The sequence below is a fragment of the Salvelinus namaycush genome, chromosome 12 (assembly GCF_016432855.1).
Source record: "Salvelinus namaycush isolate Seneca chromosome 12, SaNama_1.0, whole genome shotgun sequence".
In the NCBI taxonomy this organism is placed as follows: domain Eukaryota; kingdom Metazoa; phylum Chordata; class Actinopteri; order Salmoniformes; family Salmonidae; genus Salvelinus; species Salvelinus namaycush.
This window is the reverse complement of record NC_052318.1, coordinates 32,150,726-32,172,871: the sequence shown is the minus strand read 5'-3', so window position 1 is coordinate 32,172,871 and position 22,146 is coordinate 32,150,726. Positions and strand designations below refer to the sequence as shown.

General features: G+C 44.2%; 1 protein-coding gene across 1 annotated transcript in view; it reads right to left on the bottom strand.

Annotated features, from left to right (window-relative positions):
• LOC120057106 (E3 ubiquitin-protein ligase Siah2-like) overlaps positions 1-12,667 on the bottom strand; it is a 40,951-nt gene extending 28,284 nt beyond the window's left edge. Inside the window, exon 1 of the mRNA XM_039005521.1 lies at positions 12,148-12,667. Coding sequence (XP_038861449.1) covers positions 12,148-12,546 — 399 coding nt within the window. The 5' untranslated portion in view covers positions 12,547-12,667. The remainder of the gene's footprint in view (positions 1-12,147) is intronic.
• Between the last annotated feature and the right edge of the window lie 9,479 nt (positions 12,668-22,146).

The following is a 22,146-nucleotide window of genomic DNA, read 5'->3' as shown; positions in this document are numbered from 1 at the left end:
GTGATTGCCTAAATTCAACACACCTGGTCTTCCAGGTCAGTTAAATCAAAAACATGAAGTGCCTGCAGCCCTCCAGGACCAGGGTTGCCTGCCCTACCGTATATACATCAGTACAATATGTTATTGGGATGGAATAGGATTTTTAGACATACAAGACAGTTCAATACATTTATCCAAGGGAAAGCATATTACACTACTGGGGCAATCAATACATGCAAACAGACAGGGATGCAGGGAGGCTGAGATGTTATATGACTCAGGCTAGAGCAGGGTTCTCCAACCCTGTTCCTGGAGAGCTACCGTCCAGTAAGTTTTTGTTCCATCCCTAATCTAGCGCACCCGATTCTAATAATTAACTGGTTGATAATCTGAATCAGGTTAGTTACAACTGGGGTTGGAGCGAAAACCTACAGGAGGGCAGCTCTCCAGGAACAGGGTTGTAGAGACCTGGGCTAGAGACTCTACCTCAACTATACCCCCAAGTCCTCATCAACACAGAAACACACCTGTCAATCACAGCGCTGACACACACAGGAGAGCAACACTTCAGAGGGGAGAGGGGATGCTGGATTGTCAGTCTGCCAGCGTTTCTTTGCAAGAACACACGCGCACACACACATCTGGAGACATGAGGAGAATGTGTTCGTGGATAGGATGAGATTTTCAGGTTGACTGAGTGTGAAATGTAGATGATGGCTTTGAGAAGGAAAGCAGAGGAGAGGCAGGGAAAGACTGAGAGAGAAGAAAAGAGTACTTAAGTGTCTGCTCACGATCCAGTTTCATTAAATCACACACTTAACAAGATAGCAGTAGTGAGATCCAGACAGCTAATGCTGGCTTAATCAAATCCCCATTAGAAACCCCCATGGTGAGACATCTCATCATACTACATCTTCCCTGCATGAGTTATTATAAACTCATTTTTTATTCCATTTCATTTCATTTCCAAATGATGACTATCATTTAAATTGGTGGTCTAAAAAACACTGCATTGCAGTTCTGGTTCCCTCCAGTAGGAGATAGTGGTGCTATAGACATATTGCTGTAGAGAGCAGCTGATTAATTCCCTGAACATCAACCACAACAAACATTTCGCCTTCCTACTTCCTAACACCTCACTTGACTTTCGACATCCTACATACTTAAAAATGCAAACACAAAAAAACAAATTCATAAATTAATGCAAAATGTATGCAATGATTCACTCAATAAATAGCCCACTCAAATAATCCAAAAACATCCAAAGTAGGGAAGCAGCTCTCACACTACTGTAAAACACACCAACTGAACAGCCGTTCCATCTACACCACAGCTGAGCTTTACTACCATCCGTCATACATCAGCCCTGCTCATACACACACCTCAGCAGGAGTCCTACTCTATCGATTTTAAAGGGATAGTTCACCCAAATTACATTTGATTTATGGACAAGGTTTGACAGCAATCCATGCTGTCATTTAGTTCTCTGGCACTGTTTTCAAATGCTAATGTTTTGGTATTTGTGGCACAAATACCATTCAAGTCATGGGACCAACATTAGCATTTTTCACGCATCAATCCAATAAAAAATAAATAACAATAGAAACTCAGTCACATAGATGATTTGAACATGATGCGCGAAAAATGATCATATTGGTCCAATGACTTGATGGGATATGTGCCACAAATGCTAAACATTAGCAATTGAAAACTGTGCCAGCCACTGCCAGGGAAATTAAACCAAAGCCTGGATTGCTGTTATACCTTGTTCATACCTTGACTGCTAACAGAATAAGGAAACCAATGTGTCATTGTATTTTGGGAGAACTATCCCTTTAATTACAACACTGCCTCCTGTGACCACTGACCCATACACTGATGTTAGTGAAACACACACACACAGTGAGTGCCTGCTCCCTGTGTCTCAGGGAGCAGAGGAGTATGCAAAGCAGATGTCACATTGCCTGCTTCTAAAAATAACATGGGGTCATAGAGGCAGAAGGGTGGTGTAGGATCAGTGAGCCCGTCATTAGTGTTAGCATGCAATGGAGCTCAGGAGTGACTCGTCAGGCCAGCACAGCGCTACAGGACACGCAACCGCAAGGGGGATGCTGCAGGGTGGAATGACCAGACTTAGTTTGATAGCACTTCATAACCACTCAATCAATACACACCTGACACATCCAATTAAAATGTGTACTGTGTTGGGATAATCAATCAAGAAATATATGAAAGACAAATCTCAACCTGCTAACAGTGTTGCTGCTCCCAAAAAGAGAATGTTCCGACAACACTTGCACCGTAAAATCAGACTATAAACTATTTTCCTGAGTGGAAATACCAAATCTCCTGAGTGGAATTAACCTCTCCACTCAAGTGTATTTATTCAGTCGTTAACTAATTTCCTGAAAAATGTATCAACCAGAATTCCCTGGGAGGAAATGTTTTCTTCGATAAACAGGATATAATGCATCCTCTCTGCCAAGTCAATTGTCTCATTGTGTGTGTACGTGCATGCATGTGTGTGTTCACATGGCCCCATGCCTGATTTCCATAAAAGCTGCAAGGGCACATGGGTCACCCTGCAATCAGCTCATCTGTGAAATTAATTCGTTTTACAAACTCAGTTGGGTTCTCAACTTACTGTTGAGTTAGAATAGTAGAATACGCAAAGCACAATTTCTATACTTGGTTGTGCATCAGCAGTTCTCCTCTTGTTATATGCCACTCACTGACAGTCACTCAATTAGCCCATGTCAGTTAAAACAAAAGTGATAGGTAAATGCTGCTCTGCACTTTCCATGATCTCATCCTGAGTCGTCCAGACCAGGGCAGGGTTCAGGGTATAAAACGTGTGACCAAGCCCGTCACCTCTGAGCAAGAGATGGGCTCTTCTCTGGCTCAGACCACTACTGACTACAAAAAACTAACATTTCAGCTGGTATCGGTCTCATCACAGATCTCATAAACCGGGTCTAGGTCTGTGTCACCCTGCTCTAACTCACCTGAGTCTAGGGCTAATTGTCTGGAAAGAAATTGAAAAGCAGATAAATAATATTGGTGCCGGACAATTGTCCGGGAGAGGAAGAAAAAAATCCCATTGCGAAATCATGCTTTTTAGCCTATTAATTGATGGAAATACCAGTCGATGGAAATACATTTGACTGGTCATATATATCGGTCTATAGGTTCATTTCCATAATTTAGTGGAATTAAACTGGCGCGTTTGTACAGTATATTCTTTACGTATCTTATTTATCACACGTGTAAGCCTACAGTATACAAATACATAGCCTTTGAGTGGAAAATATGACGCAAGAGCTGCTGTTGGTGCTGAAGCATCTTGTGGTGCTTTCAAGACAACTGGGAACTCCCCCAAAAATATGGTCAAATCATGTCGTCCGTAATAGGGATGCACGATATATCGGTGAACATATCGGAATCGGCCGATATTAGCTAAAAATGACAACATTGGTATCGGCCCGATATCTAGTTTAACGCCGATGTTAAAAACCGATGTCAAAGCTGCCGTGCATACCTATATAACGTAGGTACATGACATAATGACGGCAGGTAAAATGTTGCACTACACGTGCAACACAGCATTCCTAACCTAGCCCACAATGTCTGCTGTGCGGATCGAGCAGTCAACAAGTCGAGCAGTCATTTGAAAGAGCAAGAAAATTTCAGCGAGACAACTCAAAGGTGAAATCAATTAAAGCCAAGATAATGGAATTCGTTGCCCTTGACAATCAACTGTTTCTTCTGTTGTGGGTGATGTTGGCTTTCGCTGAGTGGTCGAGCACGGGTAAACACAAGCAAGTGCGCTATTTTTCAGATGTTGCCCTACCGGAGTTACACAGTAATAGCATCACTGCTATTAGCTTCACAACATGCTATGGAACGCCGTTTGGGTCTTTGCGTGTCAAAAAAGATACAGTAGCACTGCCAAAGCTGTACAAAAAAAAGTCTGCAAACATCGGCCACGAACGATGTGGTAATAAAGCATTATTTGTTCGACCGCAACATCTGTGGTAGCTAGCGAGCACCAATACAACCAGCCTGAAAACAATGACCAGTAGAAACTGCAGTCATTTTCATTATTCTTAGCAATGAATTCTTGTGAGTAAGTATTAGCTAGGTAGCCACTTGTTGTTCGCCTATTGAAATTGAACTTCAGTTCATGAAAATAAATAGCTAGCCAGCTACTTAACCCTGTTGCCCAAAGCTAACGTGATAAGCAGCCAGCTAGCTTCATCTGGCTAGTGATGCTCGACCGGACCGGGTTGTGTGTTGTGAAGCTAGCCACAATAAGGATTAGACACAAAAGTGGAATTTGCGGCTTGCCTTCAAAATAAAAGTGTCATTGACAGTGATGGAAATGAATACAAATAGTAGAATTATGCCATACTTTTATTTTGAAGGCTAGCCGCAAAGTCCACTAATCCTTAATGTGGCTAGCTTCACAGATGGGTCCAACCACCATTAAATCAAAAAAATAACTGTCTTATAAATTACGGTTATTTTAAATGATGACACCTAGCTATATATAGTTAGCTAGCTTACTATAGCCACTGAAACAGATGTCGTTTTGCTATGTTTTTGGGGAAGAACATTGTTTTCATCCATGAGCTAGCTAGCTTTTTTTTATGACCAGCACTGTAGGTGCGCTAGACAACTTTACCAGTATCATAGCATATGTATCGATGAATCGTTGTGACATATGAAATACGAGTTAGTGTTATCACTGTGTAATAACTATGTAAAAAAATGTATGAACACGTTAAATTATGTGATGTGCAATCATATTCAGATCCTGATTGGTCAACAAGCTTATTTGACACGTCAAAGTATTATTTGACGTGTATCTTTTTTGACACATTCCATAGAAATCCTGGCTGAGAACGAAACAACTGAAGAAATGAACAACAAAACAACACAGCAAGTAAGTGAAAGAAATAGGTTTTGATTATGTTTTACTGGTAATGCGGACATACGTAAATGCCAACAAAATAATTTTTGGGTCAGTGTGGTGTGTTAACCTTTATTTAACTAGGCAAGTCAGTTAAGAACAAATTTTTCTTTGTTCCAGCGTCAGCGGCACACAGTTGACGCTAGGCCAACTGTGTGCCGACCTATGGGACTCTCAATCACAGCCGGATATGATACAGCCTGGATTCGAACCAGGGACTGTAGTGACCACTCTTGCACTGAGATGCAGCGCCTTAGACCGCTGCGTCCATGTGTGTGCGTGTTAAATAGTTAACTGTACTAGAATGCTTAAAACGCTGCTAAAATGTTCAAATATCGGTTATTGGTATCGTTTTTTTAAGCAAGGAAAATATTGTATATATCGGAATCGGACAAAAACGTCATATCGGTGCATCACTAGTCCGTAATCTTCAGGTCAGAAAGTTAAGAGCTCTAGAAAGAGGCTTGAGTTACCGAGTTGGAATTCCAAGTTAGATGACCGTCCAAAACGATTTTTCCCAATCAAAGTTAGTTTTTTCCCCCAGTTCCTAGTTGTCTTTCCTAGTTCCCAGTCGGAAGTCTGAGATTTCCGAGTTCCCAGTTGTTTTGAAAAGAGGCATAAAACAGCAACGGAAGGCAGGCTTCATCAGCATCACAACACTTTGCAATAGGCTGGAGGCAGTATGCATTTTGAAAACATATACTTAATTGAATGTTTTAATACATATTATGAGGCATGTCCTTACCTTGCTTCAAAGTAGCCTATTAGTTCCCCTGTCTTCTAATGGGGGGTTCAGATAATCAATTATGAGATTGGGGATTGGAGGCTTTGCACAAGGTCAGTGAGTGTGTGTCTGGGAGGACATGTGTGTTAAAGGGTTTGTGTGTAGGCCTACCTGCTGTGTGTGTGTGTGTGTGTGTGTGAGAGAGAGCGAGAATGAAACATTATGGTGCAAATGCCACTCCTAGTATGTATAGGCTAATTAGGTTGGTATGTGTGGTATGTGTGGTCCCCTGGCTGCTGCAATCAGGCTCTGCCACTCTGAAATTACTCAGATAACGGGTGTGATTAAAGGGGTGCAGAAAGAATTGGATGTGTGTCTGTTTATTTGTAGCCAATGATAAACCCAATCAGGAAGCCATGCAGTTGAGTGCAGGCAATGCACAGTGTGTGTAAACAACAACAAACCGCAGAGGAACCGGTCGAGAATAGACGGACTCCTACCCAAAATAAACTGTCGATCCATGCAGGCAGGAAGGCAGGCCTGGGGCTCCTCATATCCATGTCTAATCCCATTACACAGTGTGGCCGCTGCAGGCCAAACGCAGAGACTGTTACAACACTAACACCAGGAGAGAGTAGAGAACTGTCCAAAATGTCCAAAAGACATTAAAAGTAGTTACATAAAACAGAGCTCACTGGATAGAGGAGGATATCCAAAAAGCCAATCAGAAATGTAGCCTAAACATTGAGCTGCTCCTGAGGAAATGGACCTGCATATAAACACCATATAACACATATAAGCGCAGTGGAGCAGTGGGCTGCAGCTTTAGAGAAGGTAAACACAGCCATTCTGAGGAACCATTACCGGTAGAACAAGAGCTGTAATTACAGGTCGATTAATCGGAATGGCCGATTAATTAGGGCCGATTTCAAGTTTTCATAACAATCGGAAATCTGTATTTTTTTACACCTTTATTTAACTAGGCAAGTCAGTTAAGAACACATTCTTATTTTCAATGACGGCCTAGGAACGGTGGGTTAACTGCCTTTTTAACAGATATTTACCTTGTCAGCTCGGGGATTCAATCTTGCAACCTTACAGTTAACTAGTCCAACGCTCTAACCACCTGCTTTACATTGCACTCCACGAGGAGCCTGCCTGTTACGCGAATGCAGTAAGAAGCCAAGGTAAGTTGCTAGCTAGCATTAAACTTATCTTATAAAAACAATCAATCAATCAATCAATCATAATCACTAGTTAACTACACATGGTTGATGATATTACTAGTTTATCTAGCGTGTCCTGCGTTGCATATAATCGATGCGGTGCGCAATCGCGAAAAAGGACTGTCGTTGCTCCAACGTGTACCTAACCATAAACATCAATGCCTTTCTTAAAATCAATACACAAGTATATATTTTTAAACCTGCATATTTAGTTAATATTGCCTGCTAACATGAATTTCTTTTAACTAGGGAAATGGTGTCAATTCTCTTGCAACAGAGTCAGGGTATATGCAGCAGTTTGGGCCGCCTGGCTCGTTGCGAACTGTGTGAAGACTATTTCTTCCTAACAAAGACAGCCAACTTCGCCAAACGGGAGATGATTTAACAAGAGCGCATTTGCGGGAAAAAAAGCACAATCGTTGCACGACTGTACCTAACCATAAACATCAATGCCTTTCTTAAAATCAATACACAGAAGTATATATTTTTAAACCTGCATATTTAGCTAAAAGAAATCCAGGTTAGCAGGCAATATTAACCAGGTGAAATTGTGTCACTTCTCTTGCGTTCATTGCACGCAGAGTCAGGGTATATGCAACAGTTTGGGCCGCCTGGCTCGTTGCGAACTAATTTGCCAGAATTTTACTTAATTATGACATAACATTGAAGGTTGTGCAATGTAACAGGAATATTTAGACTTATGGATGCCACCCGTTAGATAAAATACGGAACGGTTCCGTATTTCACTGAAAGAATAAACGTTTTGTTTTCGAGATGATAGTTTCCGGATTCGACCATATTAATGACCTAAGGCTCATATTTCTGTGTGTTATTATGTTATAATTAAGTCTATGATTTGATAGAGCAGTCTGACTGAACGATGGAAGGCACCAGCAGGCTCGTAAGCATTCATTCAAACAGCACTTTCGTGCATTTTGCCAGCAGCTCTTTGCAATGCTTCAAGCATTGAGCTGTTTATGACTTCAAGCCTATCAACTCCCGAGATTAGGCTGGTGTAACCGATGTGAAATGGCTAGCTAGTTAGCGGGGTGCACGCTAATAGCGTTTCAAACGTCACTCGCTCTGAGACTTGGAGTAGTTGTTCCCCTTGCTCTGCATGGGTAACGCTGCTTCGAGGGTGGCTGTTGTCAATGTGTTCCTGGTTCGAGCCCAGGTAGGGGCGAGGAGAGGGACAGAAGCTATACTGTTACACTGGCAATACTAAAGTGCCTATAAGAACATCCAATAGTCAAAGGTATATGAAATAGAAATCGTAGAGAGAGAAATAGTCCTATAATAACTACAACCTAAAACTTCTTACCTGGGAATATTGAAGACTCATGTTAAAAGGAACCACCAGCTTTCATATGTTCTCATGTTCTGAGCAAGGAACTTCAACGTTAGCTTTCTTACATGGCACATATTGCACTTTTACTTTCTTCTCAAACACTTTGTTTTTGCATTATTTAAACCAAATTGAACATGTTTCATTATTTATTTGAGGCTAAATTGATTGTATTGATGTATTATGTTAAGTTAAAATAAGTGTTAATTCAGTATTGTTGTAATTGTCATTATTACAAATAAAAATAAAAATGTCTAAATCGGCCGATTACTCGGTATCGGCTTTTTTTGGTCCTCCAATAATTGATTGAAAAATCATAATCGGTCGACCTCTAGCTGTAATGTCTAGATTTGGATCCTGTGTTGTTGTCCGTCATAGGGATACCTGTCCCCAGTGGAGGTTAGAGAGGGTTAAGGTTTCTACCAGGGCTGGCACAATTAGCGTATAACTGACGGTTATGGTTATGGATGAAGACTGTCATGAAAATAAAATAACCGTCATAATAACAAATAGAAATAGAATGAATAGAACAGGCTTGTCACATGCGCCGAATACAACAGATGTACAGTGAAATGCTTACTTACAAGCCCTTAACAATGCTGTTTTAAGAAAATACCTAAAAAAAGGAAGGGATAAGAAAAATTAATAATTAAAGAACAGCAATAAATAACAATAGCGGGGCTATATACAGGGGGTACCGGTGCAGAGTCAATGTGCGGGCGCATCGGTGTCGAGGTAATTGAAGTAATATGTACATGTAGGTAGAGTTATTAAAGTGACTATGCATAGATAATAACAGTGGGTAGCAGCAGGGTAGAAGGCGGGGGGGGGGGGGGGGGGGGGGGGGACAGTGCAAATAGTCTGGGTAGCCATTTGATTAGCTGTTCAGGAGTCTTATGGCTTGGGGGTAGAAGCTGTTCAGAAGCCTCTTGGACCTATACTTGGCACTCCGGTACCGCATGCCGTGCGGTAGCAGAGAGAACAATCTATGACTAGGGTGGCTGGAGTCTGACCATTTTTGGGGCCAATTTTTGACACTGCCTGGTGTAGAGGTCCTGGATGGCAGGAAGCTTGACCCCGGTAATGTACTGGACCGTACTCACTACCCTCTGTAGTGCCTTGCAGTCGGAGGCCGAGTAGTTGCCGTATCAAGCAGTGATGCAACCCGTCAGAATGCTCTCAATGGTGCAGCTGTAGAACCTTTTGAGGATCTGAGGACCCATGCCAAAAAAAATTCAGTCTCCTGAGGTGGAATAGGTTTGTCGTGCCTGTCTTGGTGTGCTTGTACCATGTTAGTTTGTTGGTGATGTGGACGCCAAGAGGAACTTGAAGCGCTCAACCTGCTCCACTACAGCCCTGTCGATGAGAATGGGGGCATGCTCGGTCCTCCTTTTCCTGTAGTCCACAATCATCTCCTTGTCTTGATCAAGTTGAGGGAGAGGTTGTTTTCCTTGCACCACATGGTCAGGTCTCTGACCTCCTCCCTATAGGCTGTCTCATCGTTGTTGGTGATCAGGCCTAGCACTGTTGTGTCATCGGCAAACTTAATGATGTTGGAGTGTCGTACCTGGCTGTGCAGTATTGAGTGAACAGGGAGTACAAGAGGGGACTGAGCACGCACCCCTGAGGGGCCCCCATGTTGAGGATTAAATGGCGGATGTGTTACCTACCCTTACCACCTGGGGGCAGACCGTCAGGAAGTCCAGGATCCAGTTGCAGAGGGAGGTGTTTAGTCTCAGGGTCCTTAGCTCGTCTGGCTTGTGTCACTGGTCAGCTCTCGGCTGTGCTTCCCTTTGTAGTCTGTAATAGTTTGCAAGCCCTGCCACAACCGACGAGCGTCGGAGCCGGTGTAGTAGGATTCAATCTTAGTCCTGTATTGCCGCTTTGCCTGTTTGATGGTTCGTTGGAGGGCATAGTGGGATTTCTTATAAGCTTCCGGGTTAGAGTCCCACTCCTTGAAAGTGGCAGCTCTACCCTTTAGCTCAGTGCGAATGTTGCCTGTAATCCATGGCTTCCGGTTGGTGGTGGTCTCCTCAATGCCATCGGAAGAATCCCGGAACATTTTCCAGCCTGTGCTTGCAAAACAGTCCTGTAGTTTCGCATCTGCTTCATTTGACCACTTTTTTATAGACCGAGTCACTGGTGCTTCCTGCTTTAATACTTTCCATGGTAATGTACAACATTCATTCAAAAGATGTTAACTGATGTGGCTCAAGCAATGGAATGTATTCTTTGGTTGATTAAACTAAACTGACATTACAATCACAGCACATATTTTAGTACATATTTTACTTCCTGCTTTGCTCCTATGGGTACACTAACAATGGCCGCCAGTCCACCCATTATGCCAATATTTACATGGATGGGGACACTCATTTTATTCATTCTATTTCTATGGCAGCACATGCAGTCATTTATTTTTGCTATTCGAATAGTATTGGCTGGCCAATTATCGTCGTCCAAAACTTCATGACTGTCACAGCCTTAGTTTCTATGTTGGTACTACTGAGAAATGAGGGCTGAAGATTGTTTCACTGATTACTGGTAGGCAGGGATCCACACAGCCCTCAAACGTTAGTCTCTGCAGGCCTGGGTGCTGCGCCAGAAGCCTTAGCACCCCACCGAAAACACCTGAGGACAAATAACTGCCTGTATATCCATCCACCACATTACTGACCCAGCCCTTCGTCTCTGTATACCCCCTTCTCGCTCTTCTTCTCTCTCTGACACAGCCTTTAGCCTCTCCCAGAGAAAGAGAGGATGAAGCAGGGATCATCTTTGACAGGATTGTAGCACCACAGAGCGTGGATACAACTTTAATGCCTCCGTAATGCAATCAGAGCACCATTACAGAGCAGGAGCGGCTACTTGCCTGACTGACAGAGAGAGGAGATACAAGAGCTGCTGTGTGTTTCACACTACTATAAAGAAGAGAGCTTGACTGAATGGGTTCAAGCAAGCATGAATGAGGGTAGTGAGAGCCAATGTAATTGTACACATGAAACCTGCTCTGTTTAGAATGTGGGAATCCAAAGGGTGCATCAATGTATATGTAGGCATCTGATCTGTGTGTGTATTATGAGGCTGTAGTCACCATGTAAAGTGTGCAAGCGTCAGGGTGTGTTTGTTTGTATGTGTTTACGTTGCTGTTTTTCACACAGATAAGTTTACCTCAATCGCTCCCCTCAGTGACCTCTGACCCTCAGGACCCTGGGATATTGAGCAATTAGTGTGATGATATCTGCACCATTGAACGTCTTGATTTCACAACTTTTAAAGGTCCTTTGATCATTCAAGACCGTGTGAATGATTAAGCTGATTTACAGAATGCGCTGTTGATGATTCACTCAAAAGTCAATGACAACACAACATACTTTATCTGACCATAACGTTAGTTCAGACAAAGACTTCTTGTACTTTGCCAGGCATTATTGAATGTTGGGGTCCGTTCAATTCTGATCTTCTCTGATATTTATATGACAAGTGACTAACCATGATGACAACACAATATAGATCATAACTAGCTGCTTCACTTATGCAGTGAAGAATATGCACTTGTAGTGACCCCTGTGTGGCAACAACTCCTAAACCTTCTCTGCTTAGTTCGAATACACTTTGTTTGTTTCAGATTAAAGTATTGCTAAATACACAAGTACAATGTACCAGAAGAGGTCTGATGGGACAGACGCGACGGCATGGAGATTTACAAACCTGCATCATCATCCCAACAGCAACATGTTTTGATCTCAGGACGAGAGCGCACGAGGTGCTCGCACACCTTCTTGTCAAAGTGAGCGCGAGCTAAGTAGCTAGGCTAGCTACTACATGGCAATAAGTACAACACACTAGCTAGTCATGTAACTGCATATTTCGGCTTCAACGCATGTCTGTCTTTATTTACCTTACAAGGAAACGGTAGAGTAGAAGCAACTTTTTCCATAGCCAAGTTCCTGATACTCGGGGTGAGAGGGCCGCGACAAGTCGGACAACAACTCAGCTTTTGACGACATTGGTTGCAAACTAGATGTCCGGCCTGGCATTGCAGAATCGGTGGCAGGACGTAGTCAAAACAAACCGGGCACTCGAACAAGGCTGTAAGTTCAGCAGATTGCCCAGGTAGCGATGCTGAGGGCAAGGCAACAGCAGCGACAGGTAGAGCCGAGCCAGACCCGGCCACAGCTCCTACTCCGGCGGCTGCAGCTGAGGCAGCAGCTCCTCCCGAACCGCCGTGCTTTCCTCCTCCTGTTTTCCCGGAACCGAGTCCTCCACCCCCACCGCCCGCAGAGGACGGACGGCTCATATCGATTAGTTCAGTTCTTTAGGATAAACCCAGCGCGGAGTTTGAAGCCCAGATTCCTGTTTACGCACTCCTCTGAGTGGCATTCAGACTACGCTCCAAGAAATCTCCAAGCCCCCGGGGACAGAACATGGTGTCTGTGTTTGACAGAAAGCAGAAAGCCCATTGGAGAGCATGGTTTGGACTGACAGCTTCTGCACCAATTAGAAAGTGAGCCTGGGTGCTTACGTAATGCGCACTGTGTACACGCAAGAGTACAACACAACGGACATGTTGACATGTAGTCACAGATAGAGCCTAAACCTTAATTTAATACGCGTGAATTGTTTGCTGTTAAAGACGGTGTGATACCCTCTATATGCAATATTCCAGTCAAGGAAAAAGTAACGTACCTTGGGATTACCATATCTAAGGATCAACAGGAAAGATGCTCATTAAATGTTATACCTATTATTGAAAAAACCAAAAAGAAGTTGAACCATTGTTTGCAGAAGGATTTATCCTTGAAAGGTCGAGTATTGCTTTCTAAAGCTGAAGGTATCTCCAGACTTACTTATGCAGCCCAGTCCCTTTATCTTGACAACAAAATAGGTAAAGCAGTTGACCAGGTGCTTTTCAACTTCATCTGGAAAAATCATACACATTATATTAGGAAATCTGTCATTATGAACTCATATGAATATGGTGGCCTTTTTTTTCCTACTTTGAAAAATACTTTTAAGATAAGTTGGGCTAAAAAAATATTTAAGAATCCAACTTCAATTTGGAATTTCATCCCTCATATCTTCTCCCGTTTTGGTGGCCTCAATTTTATGTTACTTTGTAACTATAACATTGATAAGATTCCTGCAAAATGATATGCTTTTCATAGACAAGTATTCATAGCGTGGTCGTTAATATATAAACATAATTTTTCCACGCATAGGTATTTCATTTGGAACAATAAGGACATTTTGTATAGAAACGAGTCTTTATTTTTTAAAGAATTGGTTCAATAATCATATCCTGCTGGTGAGTCAACTTTTTAATGCAGAAGGATTGTTACTCAATTATGAGGAATTTTTATCTCGTTACAATATCCCTGTAACACCTAGAGAGTTCGCCATAGTCTTTGATGCTATTCCATCTGGAACTCTCATGTTGTTTAGAGGTGTAGCCAGACCTCACCTTCTTGACCTACCCTCGCTTAATCCAGTTGACTCTCCAATAGGGAAAATATGTTTCTCCTTGCTCCCTCAGAACAACAGATCTATACGTGCTTTATTTCAAAGGGATATTGTATCCATTCCTTATATCACAAGTTACTGGAATACATCGGTCACTAATATCTGTTGGGAAAAAGTCTGGTTATTACCAAACAAATATTGGCTTGTTAACAAGGTCAAAGAGGTCTCTTTCAGAATGATCCATAAGTATTACCCTGCGAATCATTACCTGAAGAAACTCAAAAAAGACATTAACATTGATTGTACTTTTTGTGTTGAGCATCCAGAAACAGTTTTGCATTTATTTTGGCATTGTCTACATGTAAAACAATTATGGAAAGATATTCACAGTTTTATAACTGTTAATATTCTTGATGACTTTTGTTTTTTATGGGAGAATGTGCTGCTCGGTTTCCTTAACTTTAATAAAGATAAAGAAAAACAATTTTACCTCATAAATCTAATTGTGCTAATGGCAAAATGTCATATTCATAAATGTAAATTCACTAATAAAAAACCACTCTTCCGTGTTTTCTATAAGGAATTTGAGCAGTACTGTCACGACTTCTGCCGAAGTCGTTGCCTCTCCTTGTTCGGGCGGTGTTCGGCGGTCGACGTCACCGGTCTTCTAGCCATCATCGATCCATTTTTCATTTTCCATTGCTTTTGTCTTGTCTTCCCACACACCTGTTTTCAATCCCATCCATTACCTCTTGTGTATTTAACCCTCTGTTTCCCCTCATGTCTTTGTCAGGGATTGTTTCATGTCAACTGTTGTTTATTTGGTGTATAGGTGCGCGACGGGTCCTCGTACCCATGTTTATTTTATGTATGTACATTTTCGTGTTTGGAGCATTGTTAAGTGGACATTTATTAAAAGTCTCCATTTACACTCAGTTTAACTCTCCTGCGCCTGACTTCCCTGCCACCTATACACACGGCTCTGACAAGTACATTAAGACCATTCTACATTTTTCTGATAAGAAAGCTGTTAAAACCATCAATATGTGTGTTTCTTTTAAGGTCTTTGTATAATCTGTAATTTGTTGTACATATCATATGTTATCATTGTCTATTTATGTACTTATTGTATGTATACAGACTTTTCTACATAGGTAATAACAAATGTAAATAACATTTTTGTAAAAAATAGTCACAGATAGAACCTTTTAATTGTTTTTATTAAACAGTAACATGCTAAACACAAAAAACAGAACAGCCAGAGTGATTCCACAAAGAAATAAGAGAAAAAAAAATACAAATCCACATTATATCAATTCAAATACAGACATGGAGCGAATACATTTTTAAGACATTTTGTTTTGTATAAGTTTTAATGATTTTAAATAGTTTTCCAAGTCTGATAAAAAAATTAAGAGAGTATTTTTTTCATAAATTTAGATTTGTTCATGAAAATGTTTCATAATAAAATAAAGAGATTTATGACATACATACGTTCAATTGTAGAATCAGTATAGTAAAATAATATGTCAAACTTAGATATTTCAATGGATGTATGCATTTTGTTGCCAATATTTAATTTTACATGATTTCAGAACACTTCAATATGTAAACAATGACAGAATAAGTGTTCAATAGATTCAGTTTCTAGTTCACAAAAACTGCATTCACTGGTAACATCAGGTATATATTTAGAAATCAAGCTATTACACGGATAGAATCTATGGATAATCTTAAAGGAGATCTCCTTTACTTTATTGGTCACCATAAATTTGTGTGGAGTGAGCCAAGCACGGCGCCAGTTTACATCAAACGATGAAGCCCAACAAAATATCACAGAGGGAATAGACTTCCTGTAGAAAATATCCCTTAATTGTAAGGGATGCGTACTGGCGGCAGAGAAGTCAGACGCAGGAGAGCAAAAACTGTGTTTCCAACGGCGCAGTTTAATAATAAAAACCCACCGGAAACCAGAACAATCAATAAATGGGTACAAAACCCGACGTACACCAGACATAACGTGCACAAGCACTTACAATAAACAATACCGGACAAGGACATGGGGGAACAGAGGGTTAAATACACAACATGTAATTGATGGAATTAATTAATTAGGTGTGTGGGAAGACAAGACAAAACAAATGGAAAATGAAAGGTGGATCAGCGATGGCTGTCACGACTTCCACCAAAGGTGGCTCCTCTCCCTGTTCGAGCGGCGCTCGGCGCTCGTCGTCACCGGTCTACTAGCTGCCACCGATCCCTTTTCCTTTTCTGTTGGTTTTGTCTTGATTGTTTTCACCTATTGCTTATTTTGGTTCATCAATGGTCTATTTAAACTTCCAGTGCCCGCCTGCTTTTGTGCGGGCTTATTCCTACTGTCAGTGGTGAAGTTGTGTTTCTCCTGCGTAATTTGTTGTAGGTTATTTCCTGGTTTTTGGAGACATGCCTGATTTGTGGTCATTGCTTGATTGTTGGCTAGACCAAGCGAAATAAACACATCCATTGGAAGTATTGCTCTCTGCGCCTGACTCTACACCCACCACTCCTAGAATTCCGTGACAGAAGCCCGCACCAGAACATAGAGTCAGCAGGAGCAGCTGCGCCCCCCCTCCCGGATTGGGACGGCGATGAATCAAATGATGGAAAGAATGGAGAGATGGGAGAGGAACGGCCTCCCTACTTCGTCTCCCGCTACTCTTCAGCCTGCGCTACCTTCTTCTCCGGCGGCGTCCGGACCCAGCGCTCTTCGGCTCGCACTCCCGAGGGAGTACGATGGAACGGCTGCCGGGTGCAAGGGGTTCTTGCTCCAGCTAGAGCTTTACCTGGCTACCGTTCGCCCGACTCCCTCGGGAGAAGATTGTGTGAGCGTCCTCGTCTCCTGCCTGACAGGCAGAGCCCTGTAGTGGGCCAATGCTGTCTGGGAGGGTCCAGACTCAGCGAGGGACCATTACCCTGAGTTCACCCGCCGTTTCCGGGCTGTGTTCGACCACCCACCGGAGGGTCGAGCGGCGGGTTAACGGCTGTTCCACCTTAGGCAGGAGACGAGGAGCGCACAGGACTTCGCGCTGGAGTTTCAGACCCTGGCCGCTGGAGCGGGGTGGAACGACAGGGCCCTGATGGACCACTACCGGTGTAGCCTCCGGGAGGATGTCAGCAGGGAGCTAGCTTGTCGGGACGCCACCCTCACACTAGACGAACTAATCGACATGTCAATCCGGCTGGACAACCTGCTAGCTGCTCGCGGGCGTCCAGAGCGGGTTCTGTTTGTTCCACCCCCCAGCACTCCCGCTCCAACACCCATGGAGTTAGGGGGTGCTGCATCTAGGGCGACCAGAGGAGGAGCCTCCTCCTGCACCAGTTGTGGTTGGAGAGGGCACACTGCCGACCGGTGCTGGAGGAGCTCGTCTGGGAGTCGAGAGGGCAGGCAGAGTACTGCTCGGACACCCCAGGTGAGTCAGCACCAGACTCACCCAGAGCTCCCTGTTGGTCATATGTTTGTACTAATCTCTTTTCCTGAGTTTTCCCCCTCTTACCAGCATAAGGCGCTAGTCGATTCAGGTGCAGCTGGGAGTTTTATGGACCACGGGTTCGCTCATAGGTTAGGGATTCCGTTGGTACAGATAGGCCAACCCTTCCCCGTGCACTCCCTAGATAGTCGACCGTTAGGGTCAGGGCTGGTCAGGGAGGACACGGTTCCACTGGACATGGTAACGCAGGGGGGTCATAGGGAACGGATTAGTCTCTTCCTCATTGATTCTCCTGCGTTTCCAGTGGTGCTGGGGCATCCCTGGTTGGCTATTCACAATCCCAAGATTTCATGGAAACAGGGGGCTCTAAAGGGGTGGTCAGAGGAGTGTTCAGGTAGGCGTTTAGGAGTTTCCATCGATGCAACGGCGGTGGAGAGTCCAGAACAGGTTTCCACTGTGCGCATTCCCTCAGAATATGCCGATTTGGCAATCGCTTTCTGTAAAAAGAGGGCGACCCAATTACCACCTCATCGACGAGGGGATTGTGCGATAAACCTCCAGGTAAACGCAGCACTTCCCAGGAGTCACGTGTACCCGCTGTCACAGGAGGAGACGGTGGCTATGGAGACATATGTCACTGAATCTCTGGGACAGGGGTACATTCGGCCCTCCACATCACCCATCTCCTCGAGTTTCTTTTTTGTGAAGAAGAAGGTGGGAGGTCTGCGTCCGTGCATTGATTATAGAGGTCTAAATTCCATCACAGTGGGGTTTAGTTACCCGCTACCTCTCATCGCTACGGCGTTGGAATCATTTCACAGAGCACGCTTTTTCACAAAACTGGATCTCAGGAGCGCGTATAACTTGGTGCGTATCCGGGAGGGAGATGAGTGGAAGACCGCGTTTAGTACCCATCTGGCCATTATGAGTACCTCGTCATGCCGTTTGGGTTGAAGAATGCTCCAGCCGTCTTTCAATCCTTTGTAGACGAGATTCTCAGGGACCTGCACGGGCAGGGTGTGGTGGTTTATATCGATGACATTCTGATTTATTCCGCCACACGCGCCGTGCATGTGTCTCTGGTGCGCAGGGTACTTGGGCGACTGTTGGATCATGACCTGTACGTCAAGGCTGAGAAATGTGTGTTCTCCAAACAAGCCGTCTCTTTCCTGGGGTATCGCATTTCCACATCTGGGGTGGTGATGGAGTGTGACCACGTTGCAGCCATGCGTAATTGGCCGACTCCAACCACGGTAAAGGAGGTGCAGCGGTTCTTAGGGTTTGCCAATTACTACCGGAGGTTTATCCGGGGTTTTGTCCAGGTGGCTGCTCCCATTACCTCACTGCTGAAGGGGGGGGGGGCGATGCGTTTGCTTGCGGTAGTCAGCGGAGGCGAGCAGAGCTTTTAGTCGTCTGAAGGTGCTGTTTACTGATGCTCCCGTATTGGCTCATCCGGACCCATCTTTGGCATTCATGGTGAAGGTGGACGCGTCTGAGGCTGGGGTTGGAGCCGTGCTATCACAGCGCTCGGGCAACCCACCGAAGCTTCGCCCCTGTGCTTTTCTTTCGAGGAAGCTCAGTCCGGCGGAGCGAAACTATGACGTGGGGTACCGGGAGTTGCTGGCTGTGGTAAAAGCTCTGAAGGTGTGGAGACATTGGCTTGAGGGGGCTAAACACCCTTTTCTCATCTGGACTGACCACTGTAATCTGGAGTACATCCGGGCAGCGAGTAGACTGAATCCTCGCCAGGCAAGGTGGGCCATGTTTTTCACCAGATTTCGTTTCACCATCTCTTATAGACCAGGTTCCCGTAACACTAAGGCCGACGCACTGTCCCGTCTCTATGATACCGAGGAGCGGTCCATCGATCCTACTCCCATACTTCCGGCCTCATGTCTGGTGGCACCGGTGGTATGGGAGGTGGACACGGACATCGAGCGGGCGTCACGGTTAGAACCCACGCCACCACACTGTCCAGCGGGCCGGAAGTATGTGCCGCTTGGTGTTCATGACAAATTGATCCGGTGGGCCCACATGCTACCCTCCTCGGGTCATCCGGGAATTGAGAGGACGGTGCGGGGTCTTAAGGGGAGGTACTGGTGGCCCACTTTAGCTAAGGACGTGAGATGTTATGTCTCCTCCTGTTTGGTGTGCGCTCCTTGGTTACATCTGTCGGTGGACTTCCTCACCGACCTTCCCCCGTCTCAGGGGAACACCACGATTCTGGTCGTTGTGGATCGGTTTTCGAGGGTCCTGCCGTCTCCTCCCGTTGCCCTGTCTCCCTACGGCCCTGCAGACTGTGGAGGCCATGTTTACCCACGTCTTCCGGCACTACGGGGTGCATGAGGACATAGTTTCTGATCGGCGTCCCCAGTTCACGTCCCGGGTCTGGAGGGCGAGGTACGTGAGGTACGTCCCATGGGAAGTACGTGAGGTACGTGAGGTACGTCCCATGGGCGGAGGTGGCCCAAAACTCACTCCGCCACTCCTCCACAAACTTGTCGTCTTTCCAGTGCGTGTTGGGCTACCAGCCGGTCCTGGCACCTTGGCATCAGAGCCAGACGAGGCTCCTGCGGTGGAAGAATGGGTGCAGCGCTCAAAGGAGACCTGGAGAGCCGTCCAGGAATCGCTAAAACGGACTGGTGGGCAGCAAACGGTGAGCGCTGACCGCCACCGCAGTGAGGCCGGGTCTGGCTCTCGACCCGAAACCTGCCCCTCCGCCTGCCCTGCCGGAAGCTGGGGCCGCGGTGTGTGGGGCCATTTAAAGTCCTGAGGAGGATAAACGAGGTGTGTTATAGGTTACAGCTCCCCCCTTACTATCGCATTAACCCCTCGTTTCATGTGTCTCTCCTCAGGCCGGTGGTAGCTGGTCCCCTGCAGGAAGGTGAGGTGCTGGAGGTCCCTCCGCCCCCTCTGGACATCGAGGGGCCCCCGGCGTACACGGTACGTTCCATCCTGGACTCTAAGAGGGGCCTGCAGTGAGGGGCCTGCAGTACCTCGTGGATTAGGAGGGGTACGGTCCGGAGGAGAGGTGCTGGGTACCGGTGGAGGACATCTTGGATCCATCACTGCTGAGTGATTTCCACCGCCTCCATCCGGATCGCCCTGCGCCTCGCCCTCCGGGTCGTCCTCGAGGTCGGCGCTCTGCGGGAGCTGCGCGTCAGGGGGGGTACTGTCACGACTTCCACTGAAGGTGGCTCCTCTCCCTGTTCGAGCGGCGCTCGGCGTCACCGGTCTACTAGCTGCCACCGATCCCTTTTCCTTTTCTGTTGGTTTTGTCTTGATTGTTTTCACCTGTTGTTTATTTTAGTTCATTAATGGTCTATTTAAACTTCCAGGCTTATTCCTACTGTCAGTGGTGAAGTTGTGTTTCTCCTGGTAATTTGTTGTATGTTATTTCCTGGTTTTTGGAGACATACCTGATTTGTGGTCATTGCCTGATTGTTGGCTAGACCAAGCAAAATAAACGCATCCATTGGAAGTATTGCTCTCTGCGCCTGACTAGTCGTGACATTAATAAACGAATGTTGAATTTCTTATCTAGTAAACCTATGCCATTCACCTGGATATTGCTTACAATAGGAGATATTCCAAAATATGCAATATTCTGAAGTAAAGATTTTATCCCACTAGGTATAGCTTTCATAACAGTGTCATATGCCTTGCTTGAAACCTCAAAGTTGTATCTTTCCATGAATTCTCTCCGCGTAAATAGATTCCCACTAATACTAACTAATTGGCTGACAAGGACAATGTTTTTCGAGAACCAATTACGGTAAAATAACATCTTGTTTCTATGTAATATTGACCCATTATTCCATATAAAACATCTATGAGGTGAAAAGTTGTGTTTATATAGCAAAGCCCAGCACATTAAAGCCTGCTTGTGAAAAGCCACCAATTTCACAGGAAGTGTACCCACAATATAGGGACATTGTAGTTAAAAACTAAGCCCTCCGAGCTTCTGAAAAACATGAGGTATAATACTCCAGAAACTATGAGGATTTTTAAAGTACCTTTTAACCCAGTTTACTTTTGATATCTGATTAAAAAGAGTGAAGTCGGACATTTAGACCGCCATCACAAACTCTTTTGGTGATAACATCTCTTTTTATCTTATGTGGCTTGTTTTTCCATATGAAGTTGTACAATAGCCTATCTAATGTACAGAAAGTGGATTTGGGAATTGCAATAGATGAAAAAAGATAGGATGCACGAGATAGCTCCTCAGCTTTGGATAAAAGCACCCTTCCTTGAAGACTTAAATCCCTCCCTAACCATGAGGATACTTTTTTATTGACAGATTCACTTACAGGATTCAAATTAAAATCATTCATAGTCTTAAGACTTTTGGTGATCTTTACACCGAGGTAGGTTACAGTATCTTTTTCAGAGATGTTACAATCTGCTGGATTGACAGCTCCTTTCAGAACAAACATCACACATTTGAAAATATTTAATACCAAACCTGAGATTTTGGAGAACTGCTTCACAATATCCAATGCTAATCTAGTTTGTGACATTTTTCAAAAAAAGTGAGGTGTCATCCACCAGTTGGGATATCTTGATCTCTCTGGCCTGGAATGGAATGCTTTCAAATTTACTTTGATAAACTAATGAGCATAAGATTTGAGATACTAACAACAACAAAAAAAGGTGAGATTGGACAACCTTGTCGTATTCCTTTGTAAATGTTAAACCTTGAGGATGTTCCATGACAGAGTTTGATACAGCTATTGCCACCATTATACACAGTTCTAATAGCATCAACAACAAAAATGACCAAACTTCTAATGCTTAAGACAAGCAAAGATAAAATTGTGACTTACGCTTTCTGAAAATCCCAAAATAAGATAACAGGGAAGTCATCCAATAGATCATAATACTCAACCAAGTCTAACACCAGCCTCAGATTATTAGATATATGGCGCCCTTTCATAAACCCTGATTGACATTCATCAATCAGATCA